Source organism: Coenobita brevimanus, chromosome 63 (genome assembly GCF_032717465.1).
Source record: "Coenobita brevimanus isolate Jiangsu-jjx chromosome 63, ASM3271746v2, whole genome shotgun sequence".
In the NCBI taxonomy this organism is placed as follows: Eukaryota; Metazoa; Arthropoda; class Malacostraca; order Decapoda; family Coenobitidae; genus Coenobita; species Coenobita brevimanus.
In genome coordinates, this window is record NC_137016.1 from 24,700,545 (window position 1) to 24,722,249 (window position 21,705).

General features: G+C 48.5%; 1 protein-coding gene across 7 annotated transcripts in view; it reads right to left on the reverse strand.

Annotated features, from left to right (window-relative positions):
* Positions 1 to 10,551, reverse strand: part of mRpS34 (mitochondrial ribosomal protein S34) — a 200,617-nt gene extending 190,066 nt beyond the window's left edge. For 2 of the 7 annotated variants that reach the window (XM_080276002.1, XM_080276001.1), the window contains exon 1: positions 9,482 to 9,729. In XM_080276002.1, coding sequence (XP_080132128.1) covers positions 9,482 to 9,528 — 47 coding nt within the window. In that variant the 5' untranslated portion in view covers positions 9,529 to 9,729. Of the gene's footprint in view, positions 1 to 4,744; positions 4,853 to 6,219; positions 6,335 to 9,481; positions 9,730 to 10,028; positions 10,126 to 10,392 lie in introns of those variants that run through there. The other 5 variants (XM_080276007.1, XM_080276003.1, XM_080276004.1 and 2 more) reach the window with 5 other exon arrangements.
* Positions 10,552 to 21,705: the final 11,154 nt, after the last annotated feature.

The following is a 21,705-nucleotide window of genomic DNA, read 5'->3' on the forward strand; positions in this document are numbered from 1 at the left end:
TCCGTCCACCCTTAGTCGGTCCCCCCAGAGGCTGGAAGACGTAATGCCTTAATGTCTCCTCCGAAGCTAGGAGTCATCCTAGGCCAAAGCCCATCACTCATCAACACAAGAGGTGGAGAGGGAGGAAGCAGGGATGGTGGAGGTTTGGATGGCAGGGGTGGATGACTCAGGAGAATGAGAGGTGGTGGAGGTTTGGGTGGCAGGGCTGGATGACTTAGTGGTAGCAGAGGCAGATGGACTAGCAGTGGGTTTGAAGAAGCTGGAAATTGTTGTTTGCTTTGCCAGCCTCCTCCTGGCCTCGCGGGATTTCCACATGCCAAATCGTAAATGCGAGGGAGCTCAATCGTAAAATGAACACTTCGTACTAAAGAAGAAGGATCGTAAATGCGAAATATCGTAAAACAATACAGTGTAAAACGAGGGAGAGCTGTATATATGTATACAGTAAAAGTCCTATTATTTGGCAGATGATTTTTCGGTAATTCTGACATTTCAGCAGTTTTGAGAAATAGTCCCATTTACGAAAATCACTGATTGTTCGGCAGATGCCCTGAATCATCTCGGCAGTCCAGGAAGTGTTATTTATGACTTGTAGGCCTAATGTTTCATTACACTTCTGTATGTTCACTAATTTCTATATTTTTTTCAGATTCAGGTATAGTACTGTACTGATTACAGTATTGCACAGTATCATACAGTACAGTAACCATCCCCCCAAATTAGCGAGGGTTACGTTCCAAGCCCCCTCGCTGTTGCTTGAAATTTGTTCATTCTTGAAGCCTTCCTGAAAATGACATTTACCAGTAATTGCGTAGCCCATGAACCACTGATACCATAATGCATTACCCATAAGTAAATGTTGCTTGTTAAATCAGTTTCCCCGTTGTTTTTAGCTGTACGGCTGTGACAGCTCTAGTATTTTTATTCCTCAGCATAATGGTGGAAGGGACTGTCCTGTTTAACTAAACCTAACCTAACCGAGTTTAACTGTACCTAATAATTTAACCAAACCTAACCTAACCTAAAGTCAGAAAAATACTTACAAAAAAACTGGAGGAATATGAATTGAAAACATATAACTCAAAGTCAATGGCCACCCCTTACAGGATTATGATATCTGGCAATTGATTGACTGATTGAATATGAATTGCTAAGATCTCCCTGATGAAAGTTAAACGTACATTTAGCGCTCATTCTTTTGTTCGTTTTTGTGTTTAACGTGAATATATATATTTCAGATTCAGGTATAGTACTGTATTAATTGCAGTATTGTACAGTATACAATACTCTCTCCATACACAGTTGTAATACCATAAGTGGTGATGACAGTATTCACCAATATATTTAAGGTACTGAGTGGGTAGATTTTTTGATTATTCGGCAAATCCAATTTCTCGGCATCATCACGGTCCCACAGATGCCAAATAATAGGATTTTTACTGTAAATATATATACATATATATATATATGTGCAGCATGTGATGTGGTGTGTGGAAGGAAGAGAAGACGGAGGGGGGTGCAAGGAACAGCGTGGTGGACTGAAGAGGTGAAACGGGCTGTGGCACAAAAGAAGAAAGCATACAATGAATGGATGAGAAATAGGGGCGTGGAAGAAGTTGAGAGGCGGAAGAGAGAGTTATATGTAGAAAGAAAGAAAGAGGTGAAAAGATTAGTAAGAGAGAGTAAGAAGAGCGTGGATGAGGAATTTGGAAGGAATTTGAGTGTAAAGCGGAGGGACTGTAAGAAAATGTTCTGGAAAGAGGTGAAAAGAGTAAGACAGGGTGGAAGTGAAGTTAGCAGGGGAGTGAAAGATAAAAATGGTAGATTACTAGTGGAGAAGGGAGAAAAAGTGAGCAGATGGAGAGAACACTTTAAGGAATTGATGAACGTGGAGGATGGAAGTAATGCGAGTATAAGTGGCTGGGGAATGGCTGGGAGAAGGAGGGAGGTGAGAGGACAGGAAGAAATCAGTAGGATAGAAGTTGTGGAAGCAATGAAGAAAGTTAAATCAGAGAAAGCCCCAGGAATTGATGGAGTGTGTGGTGAAATGCTGAAGCATGGGGGAGAGAGAGTAGTAGAATGGATGTGGAAGATATGCAGATTGGCCTGGGAGGAAGGTAGAGTCCTGGAGGATTGGAAGTCAGGTATAATTATTCCCTTGTACAAAGGAAAAGGGGAAAAAGAAGTGTGTGGTAATCATAGGGGCATTTGTCTTCTTAGTATAATAGGAAAAGTGTATGGTAGGATACTTATTGACAGAGTTAGAGAAAGAACAGAGAAATTAGTTGGAGAAGAACAGGGAGGCTTTAGGAAGGGAAGAGGTTGTGTAGATCAGATATTCATTCTCAGATCTTTAGTGGAAAAGTTTCTAGAGAAGGGAAAGATGTTGTATGCGGCTTTCATGGATTTGGAGAAAGCATATGACAGGGTGGATAGACTAGGATTGTGGAAAGTGTTAAGAATATATGGAGTAGATGGGAAGTTGTTGAATGCTGTGAAGAGTATATACGATGGTGCGAAGGCTGCATTGCGTGTGGATGGTGAACTAAGTGAATTTTTCTCTTTGAAAGTTGGGTTGAAACAGGGATGTGTCATGTCTCCATGGTTGTTCAATCTGTACATGGATGGGGTAATAAAAGAGGTACAAGGTAGGGTAGTGGATGTTGGAGTGGCCCTGGTGAGAGAGGATAGTGTTTGGAAACTCCCTGTACTGTTGTTTGAAGATGATACTGTGTTGTTGAGTGAAGACGAAGGGGAGCTGCAAGGCTTGGTGGATGAGTCTGAGAGAGTGTGTAAGAAACGGAATCTAAAGGTGAATGTAGGGAAGAGTAAAGTGATGGTCTTTCAGAGAGGTGAAGTCAGTGAATGTACAGCGAGGTTGGATGGTGAGGAATTGGAAAATGTGAGTACGTTTAAGTACTTGGGTAGTGTGATGAGTAAAGATGGAGGTTTGGAGGGTGAAGTGCTTGAAAGGGTACAGCAGGGAAGAAAGGTTGCTGGTTCTTTGAAAGAAGTGATAAGAAACTGGGAAGTGAGCATGGAAGTGAAAAAGTTACTACATGACAGTATTGTGATACCAACTCTAACGTACGGAAGTGAAGCTTGGACGTTGTTGGAAGGACACAAGTCAAGAGTGAGAGCAGTGGAAATGAGTTATTTAAGAGGAGCCTGTGGAGTCACATGGAGAGACAGGCTGACGAATGAGGATATAAAGGAGCGTTGTGGTGTTGATGTGGATGTGATAGGAAGCGTTATGAGGAACACACTGAGGTGGTTTGGCCATGTGGAGAGGATGGAGGGTGAAAGACTGACGAAGAGAGTGTATGTGAGTGAGGTGGAGGGGGAAAGAGGGAGGGAGAGGCCGAGGATGAGATGGAGAGATGGGGTGGAGAGGTATATGAGAGAGGGGGGTGTGAGTTGGGAGCAGGGGAGTGAAATGGCGGGGGACAGGGCGACTTGGAGGCGATTTGTTTGTGGCCACCCCAAACGGGATTGAGGCGTCTGGCAATAGATAGATAGATAGATATATATATATACATATATACAGTATATACTGTATATATACCGGTATTTGTGGTAGGTGGGGGCGCTCACCATCCACTCACTCAATGTAGTGCTGCTCTTGAGTGTCTGCCCTATCCTCTCCTCCATCCTTCTTTCCTTCCATCTTCTTCTATCTTTCTTTCCTTCATTCTTTCCTCGTGTTCTGCCTACGGGTGACTTTACACTCCTTCTTCTGTCTTTCATTCCTTCATTCTTTCCTCTTTCTTCTGCCTATGGGTGACTCTACACTGAGTGACAAGCCAAATGGTTTCCTGTACACCAAGAAACTATTTACTACGCTGGGTGGTAACCATATAACCAAATTTTGGCGCCTGGTGGTTTAGTGGGTAATTAATGTGCTCCAATCGGACTGAGCCGGTGAAGGTTTATATCCAAGGGATGGTTGGGGTTTATTGCTCACGTACCTGGTAATACCACTCAGGGATGAGTAAGGCTGGTCACTCTCATCTTAAATGTCAGGACCAACTGCCTAGCCCTGGGCTGCTACGCTCCTCATGGGGCAATGTAGGATTGGATGATGATGATGATGACATACCGGTATATATATATATATATATATATATATATATATAGCTTGATAACCCATTTTCAAATTACTGTAAGAAAAAAATTAACATTAAGCCATGTACTTTATTAGTTATGTAGTGCTCCATGTGGATAACCTGGAAACACTGCCATAGTCCTACACAGATCACTGGTGGGTCGTTATGGCTGACAAATTACTAAGCGGCAGAGGGGGAGAGGAAACAAGGCAAAGGTAGGGAGGTGTGGATGGAGTCTGAGAAAGGACTGAAATAATTTGCCAACCAGAAGTGATCCAATGATGGTGTGTGTAGGGTTGAGGTAGTGTTTACCAGTCATCTAAATGGAGCTGTACAAACTGGAATCTGTTTTTCCATTTAAACATTACCAGAGGTAATAATTCCATGGAATGCACCAAGTTCTTTTACTTTTTTTCATGATTATTATCTGCCAGTGTATATAAAAAAAAAAAAGATAGACAGATACCACACAGTAGACCCTAGTTATCCGCGGGGGTTAGGTTCCAGAGAGCCCTGCGGAAGGCCAATTCTGCGGATGCTCAAGTCATCATCACAAAATGACATTATTTCCACATAAGCACATCCCTGAAAAAATAAAAACATACTTTAAAATACTACAAATACATATTAACACTCACCAAAAGACTGTGTGTTCTCTTCATAAAATCATACAATGATGATGATTGCTGTATGATGACAACAATGACTGTAGTGCAGTTTCTACAGTGCCAATGTGGTGAGGCGACAAGATGTGTGGCAGCACTGTAGGTAAGCTGTGAGTCTAGTCTGACCCTTCTGACAGGAAGCCAAATAACACTTTACGCTCTCTCTTTGGCTTAGAAGGATTGCTTTTATCCTTTACTTGTTTTTTAGGAGCCATACTTCACATACACAATGAAGTACAGTAGAGTTGTAAACATGAGAAGGGCGACGACGACATAAGTTACAAACTAATTGGTGTTTACAATAAGACTGGCGGAGTGGCGGGAATGCCCATGGGTGCGGGTGTGCTAACTGTAGCTACAAATGAAATGCGAGTTGCACGCCAATTTCAAATTAAGTTACAGTGTATAGTACAATACAGTAATCCCTGTACTTTCCGGACGCCCACTTTCCAGACTCCTCACTTACCGGACATTGTAGGCCTGGATCATCGGAACCCACAAAATGGCAAAAAATAAATAAATAAATATATAAATAAAAAATCCCCCCCAAAATCCAAATTTTTTCCCACCCGTAATTCAAAATTGCCGCACGGCGCCAAACAGCTGTTTACACCACGGCCCCTTCACCCCTTCCTTCCTCCACCTTCCCCCCTCCCCAGTCAGGGTTGCCATTTGGTATTTTTTATTACCAAATATGGGCCAATATGGTACCGAAAAGTTCGTTTGGTAGAGAATCAGCATGATCCATTACCAAACAGATTTTTCACATGTATGAAGATATAGAGAATGGAGACTGTGGACTGTCTGCTTTCTTTGATTAATCTGCTAGCATACGTAGCGCAAAAATAAACATGCTGCTGATTATAAGGAAAGTGATTATTTGGGAGTGATTATTTCCATTTGTACATATAATTAGTGATGAATAAATGCTTCCTTTAAGAATTTGATAATGAAAAGTTAAATCTGGCAATCAAAACTGGGGAGTTTGGTAATGTGGCCAAGTTCAGATCTGGCAACCCTGTCCGCAGTTACTGCCTAACCTTCGTTTAGGGAAGACGTCCATCGCAATGGATGCCGCACGGGCTCGTTTTTTTTTTAAATAACAGTGAATAAACTGCAATATCTCACCACTAGACTACATGGGAATTTACAGTGTTGTGCAGTGTTAAGAAACTAGAATTTAGAGTGCAAAAGGATTAAGTGTGGAGTGAGTGTGGAGTGCAAAGTGGCAGCCGAAACTGGCGTGGTTCAGTTAAGAGTATGCAGTGTTAAACAATTATAACTCACAGCGCAAAGAATTAAGTGTAGCACAACACTGGATTACTGTACGTGTTTCAAGAGCATTTTCACAACTACCAGAGCCTTAGAGAGTTAGAGGAGGTGGCCACAGACGTGCTGTAAGTACAGTAGCCTGTACACTGCTAGGCCTAAGTATTTTTCATACTCACTTCTAATGCCTCATTCTATGGTTCCTTTTCATTTATTTCAGGCTTTATGTCCATTATTGGGGTGAACAGGGTCTTAAATAGGTTTAAATAAGTGCTATGCATGGCCAGTAGGGAGTTATTTGGGTGGCTTTTAAAGTTAGGCTGGGTTAGGGTTATACGTACCAGTCCAGCAGTCTGAGGCCCACTTTCTGGACGGGGCCAGTTTCTGGACATGCCTTTGGCTCTATTATATCGATAGTGGAGGGATTACTGTATTAAAATAAGTCTGATCCACGGAAACTTAAATCCGCGGATGTAAATTCCACTGATAAGAAGGGTCTACTGTATACTGTATATATATATATATATATATACACAGTACCATACTAGTCTTATGCTCAGATGAAACACATAAGAAATTCATGTAGGCTATCTACATTTAAGTTTGAATAATGCCATTGTTTTTGTTGCAGAAAGGAAAAAGATGGTTTTCATTATTTACTAATAAAAAAAAGGCCTTAATCTGGTAACTAGCATTTGAAGTCTGGCATGTTAATGTTACTAAAAAAAAAATCACCAAGTTTTTAAGATACATTCTTAAATTAAATTTGAATGCACAGTACAAGGTGTTTCATTAAAACCATAATTTTCTATTTTGCCCAAGTGTCCAACTAACATAGTTTAATGATGAACTTGAAAAAAAGAAAGTTGTACAAGTATGGGCAACAGCCTGACAGACTGGTCTCCGGTGCACTGGTATCGGTAATAGTATTGGTATTGGTCCAATTTTGTGGTATCAGTATTGGTCAAAATTTTGGTATCGGTACATCTCTACTAGGTTCCACTCCCTTCACACACTTTTGAGAGATCGTCTGGCATCACTGGGAGTTTTCAACTTGTCTCTCCACGTCCTCCTGGAAGGAGGTAACGGGGACCCTTCAGTTAGGAAAACGAGCCATGCGGTACAAGTCTGACTTTATCCCAAAATCTAGGCAGCTCTCCCGCATTAAACGTGAGGCCCACAGTCCTGGCCACATCCTTTATACCCACAAGAAGAAGATATAATTGGAAGGACAGAGAATTAAAACATAGGCAATGGTTTCCTCTTGTCCACTTTAGGCACATGCAGGGATGTCCACCAATTTCAGTCGGTCAATTTTTACACATTTCCCTCATCCGATTTTTTCATCCACCCTAAGTGTTTCATGTTGTTTTTGGTGTGATTCAAACGATTTTGACCTACGTTTCTATCACAAGGCGCTTGTTTTTGTCAAACACCACTAGCGACTTCCGGTGGAAAGGACTGGTCCAAATCAACTAAAATCACACCAGAAACAACAGAAAACACTCAGCATGGATGCCTGTTATTACGTGAAACGTCCTCTTTTTATAGCTAAAGGAAAATAACCTGTTAAATTTTTGTATTTACGATGAACTCCCAAAGTTAAACATTTTATTTTTCTGTGGAATTGTAGTGTTTGTCATTTGAATCTGATAATCATTTATGTCGGAAATATTTTTTTGCGGTCCTTCCCCCTCCCCCCAAGAATACTGGGGGACCTGTGGGAAACCAGGGTTTTGGGTGGGGGAAACACGGAAAAGCGAGTGATTTCATACTGGAACTGTTATCAAACTCAAACGAAAAACACTGAAATCCTTCGGAAGAAAATTATTCTAAGTTTCTTAGGGAGTTCATGTTTCCTAACTGGGGGCTTCAACCCCCAGACCCCCCAGTCCTGGCCGAGCTTCCTGACTGGGGGGCTTTGCCCCCCAGATCCCCGTCCTGACATTAACCAAACCTCAGTTAACCCAACCTAACCAGGTGTAAGTACGAAATAATGGCTTTACCTAAGGTAGCATAAACTGACTTCATGTTTCCTAACAGGGGGCAAGGCCGCCCAGACCCCCAGCCCTGGCCGTGCTTCCTAACTGAGGGGCTTTGCCCCCCAGACCCCCCATGACATTAACCAAACCTCACCTAACCTAACCTAACCAGGTGTAAATAAGAAATAATCCCTTAACCTAGCAGTTTACAGTTCCTTGTCTTCATCTGAAGAGTCGTCTGTGGTTGTAACGCCAACTGGTGACAGGCGACAGTGCAACACTTTCTGATCCTCACGTAAAATGAGACTTTTGCCTTGATTTGGGTACTTTGCTCCTCTTGATGGTACAATATCATGCAATCGCACAAAGGCTACAGTTTTATCTTGCTGGTAGAACTGTGAAATAGCAGTGAAGTAATAAATTTTGCAGACTTCCCAGTCCATGGTTGGAGACGAACTGACTTTCAACCTTATGGGGCCTGGCATGGGTCCTTTGAAATCCTACTTTGTGATTGGTTGAAACATGTGCTACGCATGCACCTTATCCACTCACACACATAACACACACAAACGAACACACACAACTGTCCAACCAAGGCAGGGAAAATCTCTCTCCCATAGAAAATGATAACAATGTAAAATGCATAACTCATCAAAGGTTGATTTAGACGAAAAATGGCTTAGAACTGTGTAATGTATAAGGTGAATTAATTGAAAATGTTAACGAAAAGTTGAAAATCGCTTGAGGTATACATGTGGTTAGGTCTTCTGGGACAAACTTCCAAATACAATCACAGCGCACGCTCGTCTGTGATTGTGATTGGTGGAAGAAAATCGCATGTAACTCGTTTATTATCAATTTGCGAGAGAAATGTCATAGAAGAAAAGATTCTTAGAATGACCAAATCTACTAGAAAATGTTAACGAAGTCAAAAATCGGATGAGGGAAATGTATAAAATTTGACCATTAAGTCTCAAGTGAGAGGCACAGACTGGGCGTCCAATAAGCACGTGTAAGTGCCAAATCAACGTGCCTTAGCTTGTGCCTAAAAGGGAAAGAAATCTACACAATATTGGCCTATACTAAGTTTTTTTTAACTGAGGCAAAGATGTACCTGACAGGTTAGTGATGACTGGCTGACTGCAACATGTCCAAATAACATTTACTAACCTAAATTTCCCCCTCAGATATATGTTGTCAATTAATAATGCTAACGAGCAAAGACATTATGATGTAATGTTGCTTTCTGCCAATCATCACCACCCTGTCACACACATCTTTGCCTCGATTTAAAAAATACCGGTAATAAGTGAGTGATAATGTCTCCAAAAGATACTTGTTGAGTTCCCTGTCCCACTACGCCCTGCTTGTACATTTGACTGAATCCATCAAAATAATCTTACATCTACAGGAAGAACACAAGTATACCGACAATTTACCGGTAACGTAGTTGACTAACCTTCTTCCATAAAATGTGTGGGTTCTTCCAACCAGTTGGTATGGCATTTCCTTCAAGGCGATCGTTAACTATGAAGAAAAAAGTAATTTATCAAACAGGTGCTTAGCCTAACAATAAAACCCTCTCACGACTTCCGGCTTGCACCACCAAATTACCAATCACCGTTCACTACCGCAGGTATACAAGTTACAACTGAGTTGAGAGACGTGTACAGTAATTCACACATCAGCTGAGAGCAGCACACTAGACTGCTTCTTCTTCTTCTTCTTGTAAGGGTCACGGCCAAAACAATGGTCCAATGCCCTGCCAATGCAAGCTGATTAGGACCTCACGTTAAATGCGGGAGAGTTGCCTAGATTTTCTCGTAACCGAGGGTTCCCTATACCTCCTTCCAGGAGAGCGTGGAAAGAAATTAAAAACCCCCAGAGATGCCAAACGATCCAGCAAAGTGTGCGAAAGGAGTGGAACCTAGGACACCATAACATGAAGTGTTCTATGGTTTCTTCAACCTGGGGACACCATTGGCAACAACTGTGCTCTATAATACCCCAACAGTAGAGGTGACTTGCAATGCCTGTGTGGCCCAGCCGTAACCTATATAATGATGGCTACATAAACGTTTCTACAGGGATGGCGTGCCCAACAGTGTTCAGAGGAGTCGGAGCGAAAACGCCCTCGGTGGGAAGCAAGTAGGGTGGTTCCAAGGTTTGCATTCCAGTATGATATGCAGGCGCTGCGTGCAAGTTTAGGGAATGTGGCTAAAATGCGTGACTTAAAGAACAGTGCCCCCGAAATATACCATAGTGCCCCCGACAACGGGGCAAGCAAAATACAGCTCAGTATGCCCGAGAATGTACCGACACCCCCACACGGACCCCACGGGGTAGCCGCCACCAGTCAGAACCACTCACGGCAACAGCGACATATGTCAGCCCGGGCCGTGCGCCCCTATGTCACGCAGCCACCACGCCGTCGCCGCCGTAGGAGAAAGACACTACCTTCACGGAGTGGGATTGTTGAACCAGCTAGGGGTGGAGTTGTCATAGACACTCCAGACGGCGCCCCTCTTCGTGAGACGGCCTATTGTCGCTCCGAAAGTGCTCCGGTAGAGACGGCCTATTGTCGCTCCCGCCCTCGTGAGACGGCCTATTGTCGCTCCGAAAGTGTTTAGGTAGAGACAGCCTATCGTCGCTCCCGCACTCGTGAGACGGCCTATTGTCGCTCCCACCCTCGTGAGATGGCCTATTGTCGCTCCCACCCTTGTGAGACGGCCTATTGTCGCTACCCTCCTCGTGAGACGGCCGATTGTCGCTCCGAAAGTGTCCCGGTAGAGACGACCTATTGTCGCTCCCGCTCTCGTGAGACGACCTATTGTCGCTCCGAAAGTGCTCCGGTAGAGTCGGCCTATTGTCGCTCCCCTCCTCGTGAGACGGCCTATTGTCGCTCCCCTCCTCGTGAGACGGCCTATTGTTGCTCCGAAAGTGTCCTGGTAGAGACGGCCTATTGTCACTCCCTTCCTCGTGAGACGATCTATTGTCGCTCCAAGGGTACACAGAAAGAGGCAAGGCGTGAGACGTCACTACAGCAGGAGACTAGAGCCCAGGCCTCCCATCCCAGAGTGACCCAGACAGGCCTCACAGCCTCCCCTGGCCTCTGCTCCCTACGTCTGGCTCTAGAGCAGACGTACCTGACGGGCCCCAGTGGAAGTCGATGCCGCAGCCCTCCTCTGTCGGCGCCCCTAGACGCTGGAGACCGCAGTCCGCAGTCTCTCTCGATTCTCCCCAGGACACCCGGGCGCGATCTCCCCACGCCCCCACGACGCCGTAAGGCTCCCACTACAGGCCGAGACTTGCAACAGAGTTCCTGGAGCTATTCGGCCCCAGTCCCGAGGGCCACACTCCTGAGCCCGTGGCTTCCGGGCTCAGGAGTGTGGCCCGGAAGCCACGGGTAGCCCAGGACGCGAGAGGACGCCCTTACGAGTTGTCCCGTGCCCTCTTGGCACGCCTCACATTGGCGGTGCCCCTAGCCCGGCAGGATCGCCGACGGCATGTTCCCGCCTATCCCCCATGATGAATACTTGTGATGCTGCAGTACGAGTGATTTAGGTTAAGTGCGATTTCCGCTAATATAGTATTGTGCAGTGACTTAATATAGTGAATATCGGGGAGAGTAAGATCACAGTGAGAAACTAAAGGACGACTATGTGGAACAGGATCTGTTGAACTATATTTATGAGTGACGTCCCTTACATACAATTAGTAAGCCTGTGCCGCCTGGAGATTCCTCTGTAGTGACATACCCCTACTACTGCGAGCTCTAAAGGAATATTATGAAGGAGGGTATTAATGGTATTCCCTTCCCCCTCCAAGCTGCCCATAAATCTTGTATATCACTCTCTCTCACCCCAGTATCCCGAGTAAGTGTGAATCAATAATAAAATCAATTACCAAAGTCCCTTGGGTAATGGAAAACGTATATGCTTCACTGCTAATATCTGCCTCTCTCCAATATTACCATAACTTTTCCCTATCCCCGCACCCTCCCCTATCCCCTCCTCGTGAGACTCACCCCCCCCCCCCCGCGCCTCTCGTGCGCGCCTATATTCACTGCACCCTTAATACACTAGGATTGATTGTGTTGTCATTACTGTCAGAGAAGCAAGTATCCTGCGAGATACACATATCCTAGATAAGGTTTTATATTGCTACATATTGTGCTGTAATATCTGCTGATTTGTCCTGTGTCTGACTGTGGTAATATACGTGTAAAGGTTGTTGCCTAGAGTTTTTGTGTCCTGCCTCTCTTTATTGCACTAAGCTCCGGTCTCGAAAGAGGACCCCGCTGCACGTTAGGCGTAATAGGAACGAGAAGTCGAGCCTAATTTCACCTAGCATTACAGTGGCACTGATGTCACGTGGACCAGTGTATTGGAGGTCAGTGCTCACTTTGCTGCTGCGTCTGCAGTTTCAATGTCACGGATGCCCACATGTGAGGGAATCCACTGAAGGCGGAGGTGCCAGGGAGGAGTAACAAGGAGAAGGAGGTGTTCCATGATAGCATGGACATCCCTGACGTGAGTCACTGGACGATCTAAGAGGAGGGTAAGTGAGGACTGCGAGCTGGTGTATAAAACTACCGGTTGAGGTTGGAGGATGGTCCAGACAAACTCAAGGGCCTGGAGGATGGCTATGAGTTCTGCAGTCAGGACATCGTACCGCCCGCTGAACGACCAAGTTTGGCATATGGAAAGGTCTTCAAAATAGGCCACTGAGGCAAAGGAAGATGGAGGGGAGAGAGACCTATTCATGTAAATTCTCAGGTCTTTATAAACAGAGGAGTCCATGCTAAGAAAGAGCTGCCGTGCCAAGACTGCATCTGTCAATTTGTACTGGGAAATAGGGGGAGACGCATGGAGATAAATCCATCCAAGGGGGGGCTGGGGGGAGAGGGGCCACTGGGGCAGGCCTGGGCAGATCGAGAGACAGGGTATGGCAGGCCTGGATGCTGCGGATAATGTACGGTAACCTCACTCGCGGCCAAGTTGGGGGCTGATGGACTGTGGAGAGGCAGTAGAGGGAGGAGACTGGATGGCTGGATGGAAGGGCCGAAATGCGGTGGAGCAGCTGACAGCCCAATTCCTTACGATAGATGGAGAGGGGCGTCACCCCAGACTCCGCATGAAGCGAAATAATTGGGGTGGACTTAAAGGCACCTAGAGTTATGCTAGGCGTTTTTAGGTTGCCTTCCTACCCTAAGAATGTCTAGAGTGCAGCTGGGTTCCCTTTTACACCGGAGCTTAGACAAAATATGAGAGGAACAGGGCATAACAACATAGGGCAACAACCTTACACGTATATTGACAAATTCTCTGATGTGGAACAGGCATACAATACACACGATATACTAAGCAAAGTTAATACACAGGCTGAGAGATAGGTTTAGAGTATCACGCAGGATACTAGACAGGCAATGGGCTTTGTCTGGGTAAGGAGGCAATGCACAGTTTTCACAGTCCCTGTACATGAGGCTCGTTTCAAAGTGAGAGGGTCAAATATGGGCTTCGCTGTGCATGGGGTAGTCCGAGGGTCCTAGATGTGGCACTGACCCTATTTCTAGATTTATGACACACACACACACACACACACACACACACACACACAGACACACACACATATATATATACTGTAATATGCACGCCCCCACAACCGTACCCCCCACCCCACTGTGGAGCCACAGCCCTACCCCCACCCCAGAAGGACACCACGGCGGACCAGGTAAATGCGACACTGGCCCAGAGCGAGACGGGCACCGGGGCGCCCCGACCATGTGTTCCTCTTCCCTGCAACCTGCTCAACCACGACGTCGCAGGAATGTGGCACTACTTCCCGGCCGGACCAGCCCTCGTAAGGATCGGTGTGGGACTGCTCCAGAAACAGTCCCAGGCAGCACTGCGTTAATGGCCACTGTACGTACTGGGGAGGGAACAGCCACTGTACGTCCCTCAGCTGTTTCCCCATGCAGCCCTGTGACAATGCCCACTGTACGCGTCGAGGAAGGAACGCCCACTGTACGTCCTTCTGCTGCAGCCACATCTGGAGACTGCCTCGGTGTGGAAGCTATTGAGCGCACACCAACAGGCAAACACAGGAGTGGACCCGTGAGGACAGCCACTGTACACGTCGGGGAGGGAACGGCCACTGAACATCCCTCATCCACCTCCTCCTACGGGAGTAGCCCCGCGGTAACGGCCACTGTACGTACTGGGGAGGGAACGGCCACTGTATGTCCCTCAGCTACTTCCCGTTGGGCAGGCAGACCCGCAACAACGGCCATTGTATGTGCCAGGGAGAGAACGGCAACTGTATGTCTCTCATCTGCCTCTTCCTCCTTCGGGAGCAGCCCTGCAGTGACGGCCACTGTACGTGCCGGGGAAGGAATGGCCACTGTACGTCCTTCTGCTGCTACCCCAAGGGGCTGTGGACCCACGACGACGGCCACTGTATGCGTCGGGGAAGGGACGGCCACTGTATGCCCTTCATCCACAGTCCTGAAGGTTCTACCAGAGGGGAAGGTCCCTTACGCAGCCCACTCTATACCCCTTGGCTGCTTGGGATGCCCTTCTCTCTCTCCCTCCAGGTGTGGTTCCCTGGAGGTGCTGCCGGTCCATGAGTGATGGCGAGGTCCTGTCTCCAAAAGCAGGGTTCGTGCCGTACATCCCGCCCATGGACAACGCCGGATCCTGACGGACGCCCTGCTGGCGAGGTGCTGCAGCCAACCCCTGACGGTACCCCAACTTTAAGGCGACCACAGTCTCAGACCTCCCAGGGCCAGCCCACGGCCCCCAAGGCGGGACCGCTCTGACCCCACTCACTGTCAACCCTCCGCCAGGAGTACAAAGCGGCGGGCGCAACTCCTGATGCTGTTCAGCCCCAGTCCTGAGGGCCCCTTACCAGGTCAAGGCCTGAATAGAAGAGGGCCTCCCTGCACCCCGGACCAGACTCATGCCCAGGCAGCGATGCCCCCGGGAGCTGTCCCGTGCCTCCTACAGGAGGGCTTCCCAGAAGGGCTCCCTCCCACTCCTGGGTGCCACCTCGGTTAAATTCAGCCCTCAGCAGTCCAGTGACGACGCTCCCAGATCCCAGTGTCGTGTTACAGACTTAATAGTGAAAGTGACTGCGAGTGATATAAAGCAGAGAGACAGAAACTCTACCTCTATAAGTCTCTGTTCCAGTGTATCCAGTGTACTGTGTCTATGTCTCAGCATCCCAGAACCAGAGAATATCCTAGAGTGTGACCAGAGAGACCAACCTACTACATACAGTCCAGAGAGACCGAGTGTATAAACAGTGACCCCACGGCTGTGTGATATTCTCTCGTGTATTGACACAGGCGTAAACACCGTCCCCATGAGATTTGTTATGCTAGTATGAATTAACATGTCACTTTATCACATCCATATTCAGTACATGTATCTTTGTATGTATATTGAAAGGGAATTGAACTAAGACAATAAATGTGTTAAGGTACCTTGCCGAGTTTTTATGCCCTGTTCCTATGTAGGTATTCTACTTCCGGTCAAGAAAGAGGACCTCGCTCAGTCGCTGGTGTCTTCAGAACGAGAGGTCGGACTAAAAACACCCAGCATAACACTGGTGGCAAGCGGTGGTTCTGGATCCGATTAGAACACGGAGGAACAAATAGGGAAATCTCGCACAATGGCAGCCAAACCACATATTCAATTGCCAAAGTTCAGCCCCGAACAATAAGACATAGATATATACTTCAATATGGTAAAACCCTTATTAGACATAGGGTTTGATAATGACAAGGAGAAAATTGCCGTCACACTACCTCACCTGGACAAAATTCTGGCAACTATAGCCACAATAATTGTCCCCGAACTAAAATGGGACCAATTCACACATTATGTGAAACAGGCAGTTAGGCCTTCACTGAGCAGAGTTGTCGCTCTCTCACAATTAGACGCCCTCACATATGGCGGTAGCCTCGATGACACTTTCATCCAGACACGGTGACTCGTCACCACCACCTATCCTGAAAGCAGGACAGCCACTCGGGAACAACATATGTTCAATACCCTGCTGAGGATCCTCCCGAGCAGTCAGGGAACGCTTTACAATTTATGATCCATCGGGAGACATGGACCAAGACCTGCAGCTTGTACGATGCCTCCTCGCTGCCTGCCCCACACCCCAACCAATATATGCAGTCAGTAAGTTTCCCACAAATAATGTGGCGCAGCAAAAGCAACAGACACCCCCAACACAACCCGCTACAGAGCCATCACCTGCCATACCCAGGGCTCACCCTCAGAAGAGACGCCCTAACTCAAGAGAAAACTCTAACTTGATATCCTAAACCCGTGGGAATTTACCGCCTGCAGTCGCAGCTGCCCTCTGCATGACATATACGAGCAGCTGAAAGCTACACGATGCAGGGCGGCCCCCCAAGGGCGCTGGAAGGTATCATCTTTGGACAACAACACACAAGATGATGCTCCACCCCTCTCTTATACAGACCCTGGGGAAGTGGAGCCCGACGAAGAGGACACCATACAGCAGATGGATTTTTAGGTCCGCCCTCTCAACTCCCCACAGTGGTTGGGGTCACTTCACATAAATACAGACCCCCAGTCTATGAAAAAATAAGGTTGAACGGGGTCAAGGCAAGACTACTGGTTGACACGGGAGCGGCCAGATCCTGCCTCTGCTCACATTATTACTCCCGCCTCAGCTCTGCCTTCGACCCTTCTCCCCACCTCAGCCAACCTTGTAGACGCGGGGGATGGCCCCCTGCCTATCCGTGGGGAAACCCGGGACCTGCGGACCGAAACTCACCAACAAGACACCGTAAGACACCCCTTCATCGTCTTCGATTCTACCTGCCGTGCATACGATGGCTACCTGGGGTTGGACTTCCTGCAGAAGCTTCACGCCAACATCAACTGTCACAAGCGCTGCCTCCACTTTCGAGCTCCCCCCCTTGACCACCCACGCAGCACATGCACACCTACACCCCACCCACCCCCTTCCTCAACACCCTCAACCACTCTGCACGTGCATCGCCCCCTCCACCCTCACCCCTCCTGCCACCCACCACTGCATCTTACCCTCACTCTTTTTCCTGTGCCTCTCCTACCTAACCTCCCCCTCCCACTTTTCCTGCCACCATTGCTTCCGCCATTACATTTCCCCCCCACCATGAGGCTTGGTTACAATTAAATAAGCCCAATGGTACCTCCGTACTATTTTCACCCAGGTTACCATCCGGGCCCCTTTCATCATGTTTACTATCTCCAACATTCCTCCCCCCTCACATCCAAGCCGTGTGAATCGCCAACCTTGCCGCCACGCCACTTACCAGCCCGCGAGGGTTAATAGTGGGCAACATGGAGGAAGCCGAGCCTTGTGAGACACTCTTCCCCTCTCCTACCACACTACCTACTCTACCAGACCACCTCTCCACCCACCAAGCAAACACCCTCCAACAACTCCTCCTGGACTTCCAAGACCTGTTCTCATCTCGCCCACTGGACATTGGGCACACCACCTACCTCAACCACGAAATCCACACCACGGGACCACCCATCCGCCAACCCTCACGATGTAAGAACCCTAAGCAGCGGGCAGAGGAAGACCGGCAGGTCCGGGACATGCTCGATTCCGGCATTATTTCCCACTCCACCAGCCCCTGGTCCTCCCCCATCACACTTGTTAGAAAAAAGGATGGCACCATGCAGTTCTGTGTTGACTACCGTATACTCAATGATGTCACCACCAAGGACACCGCTCCCCTACCCAGAATAGACGATTCTCTTGACTCCCTGCATGGCTCTTCATGGTTTTCCACCCTCGACCTGCAATGCAGTCGGGGTACTGGCAAGTCCCCATCCACCCAGAGGACAAACAAAAAATGGCCTTCTTCACCAGCAATGGCAAACATTTATGAATTCAACATCCTCCCCTTCGGACTTTGCAATGCCCTGGCCACGTTCTCCCGTCTAATGGAGTCAATCCTGAGTGGCCTGACCTGGGAGATCTGCCTGGCATATCTAGACGATGTCATAATGTTCAGCCAAACCTGGGCTGACCACCTCTGCTGCCTCAAACAGGTATTTACACGAAAACGCCAGGCCGGACTTAAACTCAGACCTTCAAAGTGCGTCCTAGCCAAATGATCCACCACCTTCCTGGGACACGACATCTCTCCCGATCCCGACAAATTGCGTGCCATTGCTGACCTCCCTCTACCTAAGGACGTCCACGAAACGCGCACTTTCCTCGGACTCGCCTCCTACTACCGGCGTTTTGTCAAAGGCTTCACTGACATTGCCAAACCCTTGCACGATCTCACAAGGAAAGACAAGCCTTTCGTCTGGACAGATACATGAATTGCAGCCTTTAACACCCTCAAAAACAAACTCATTTCAGCCCTGATTGTCGTTTTCCCCGAATATAACCTACCATTCCATCTATACACTGATGTTTCCCTGATTGCCATCGATGCAGTACTCTCCCAGGTGCAGGACGGGCAGGAACACATCATTGCCTGTGCCAGCTGCACCCTTAACCAGGCAGAGAGAAATTACGCTGCTACCAAACGTGGGTGCCTCGGCATTATTTAGGCCTTACATTACTTCCGATCCTATATTTCAGGCACCCATGTAGTCATCATCACTGACTATCAATCTCTCCAGTGCCTGCGACAGTCCAACACCACCAGCACTCAACTTATTCGATGGAGAGAAATGCTTGAGGAGTTTGATTTTGAAATTTCCTACCGACCCGAAAAGATGCACACAAACGCCGACATCCTCTCCCACCTACCCATCAACTCGATCCAAACCAACACAGACCTCATCCAAATGTGGCAGGCCAAGCAACGCCCCCCCTGGATACCGCCGCACACTTTCGCCAAATTATACCAACACAGCGAACACCTGTTTCACCAAGACAGCCACATTATCCTAGACCCAACGCTGCACACGATACCATGCTTCACCTCCACGCAGACAATGGCATCCACCTCGGCACAATGAAATTACTACTAGTTTTCAATGACATTTATTGGACGCCCAACCCTTCTACCATCGCCAAAAACATCATCCAAACATGCCGAGCCTGCTCCTTGGGTAAAGACATCACGCGCACGGCTGGACCTGCAGGAAAAATCACCGCACACAAACCATGGCAATTACTGTCAGTTGGTGTAGTCGGGCCACTATCACCCAAAGCAGGCTACAAATACATCATTACTTTCGTTGATGTATATTCCAAATTCCTCATTGCCTGCCCTGCAAAAGAACATAACACAGTGACAGTAGCTGCTGCGTTCGTCTACCACGTCTTCCCTGATTTGGGGAACCCCCAGGTCCTACATTCTGATAATGCACAGGAATTCACCAGCAAAGTCTGGGGTGAATTAGCCAATCTATTTGGCTACCAAATGTCACACTCCTCCCCATACTGCCCCCAAGGAAATAGCATCTGCGAGAGAAGTCATCGCTCTCTCCTTAACCAGGTACGGGCCCGGATTATACAAACAGGCAATGACAACTGGCCAGCCCATGTGAAAATTGTTCAGTGGGGCCTAAACACATGCCCTAGGGATGATGGAATCACCCCCCCACGAGCGAGTCTTCGGGGAAGCCCCGCTCCTTCTGCCCCTCCGCCAACACCTTCAACCTCCTCCCCCGCCCTCCACCACTGACCCACTACACCATCTCAAGCGGCACCTCCACCACTGACCCACTACACCATCTCAAGCGGCACCTCCACCACTGACCCACTACACCATCTCAAGCGGCACCTCCACCACTGACCCACTACACCATCTCAAGTGGCACCTCCACCACTGACCCACTACACCATCTCAAGCGGCACCTCCACCTTCAGCAACAACAAGATTTACAGCCAGACACAATCACCTCCAACCCCTACAAACCAGGAGACTCTGTTGTCGTGGCATGCTTACCTACCCCAGACAAAATACTTCCCCAATTCGAAGGCCCTTTCACCATTGTCAAAGTTTCCAACCCTTACCAAGTTATCATTCAGCATCATGGGCATACACGCACGTACCGTAACAACCACGTGCGCCCCTTCCAACCCCCTGACAATAACACCCCGCCAAACCGCGTGCCACACATCTCCCGCCGTGCAGCGCTGCCCTCCCCTCCTTCCAAGAATCAACCCACTGATTCATACTCTTACTCCTTCTCACCCTCACCCTCCACCTCACCTGCCACAACCCCCTCTCCCATTGCACCCTTCCATGACCCACCATCAACATCCTCTGATTCCGGTACATCACCAACCTCCCCTCGTAGCACACCCTATACGGATGCCCCGCCATCACCTCCTCCAACCAACAACCTCCAATCACTGAACCATATTCCGAATAACACACCACCAACACATCACTCCAGGCCAAGTCCCACCACGACCACTGCAGAAGCAACCACCCACACCTCACCACCACGATACCTCCCCCCAACCACACTCACTCCCCCCATCACCATCCCCCGCACCATCCAACTCACAAACTCCCCACGTGCATCACCACCACCCACCATCCGCACTGCCCAAGTACCCACACCTTCCCACCCTTTACCCACCGATCACGCCCACTACACACGCCATCCATCACCACCACCCGCAACCGCCCACACTCAAAACAGGACGCCCACACCATCAAGGGCCTCCACAGCTTCACCTCCCACGCCCTTCCTCACTACCAGCACCACCAGATCCAGACACCTCTCACGCCCACCGACCAGATACACCCTTACCCCCACTCCTACCTCACCAACATCACCACACACACACACACACACACACACACACACACACACACACACACACACACACACACACACACACACATACACACACACACAATACTGGCCCCATCACACTCACCCTATACCAGGCAAGGTGGAAATTTCCACGAGCCGCTGCTCCTACCCTAACCTCTCCCATATAAGGCCAAGGACCTCACCCCTAGCCAGCATACAGCCACCAGCCCTCCACCAAGCACCACCACCAGAGATGAGGATCCAAAGAATCGTTTGGCATCCCCCACACCGACCGGGAATGAGAGTACGAGGGACACACCAGCTTCTCCGCAACCTCCGCCACACTCCACATCACATTCAACCCCCACCAGGAATCAAACCACATAACCCAACACTGGACTGCCCTCCTCCAGCACATCACACCTGCACACCAGACCTCCAACCCAACACTGGACTGCCCTCCTCCAGCACATCACACCTGCACACCAGACTTCCACCACAAGTACACACCACCTCCAGCCACGGAGCTGTGACTTCTTTACCACGGACGGTGGTAATATTTGCGCCCCCACCACCTTACTCCCCAACCCACTACGGAGCCGCAGCCCTACCCCCACCCCAGGAGGACACCACGGCGGGCCAGGTAAATGCAACACCGGCCCAGAGCCAGACGGGCACAGGAATGCCTCTACCTTGTGTCCCTCTTCCCTGCAACCTGCCCAACCACGACGTCGCAGGAATGCGGCACTACTTTCCAGCTGGTGCCAGCCCTCGCCAGGATCGGGGTGGGACTGCTCCAGAAACAGTCCCAGGCAGCACCGCGGTAACGGCCATTATACATACCGGGGAGGGAACAGCCACTGTACATCCCTCAGCTGTTTCTCCCTGCAGCTCCGTGACGACGGCC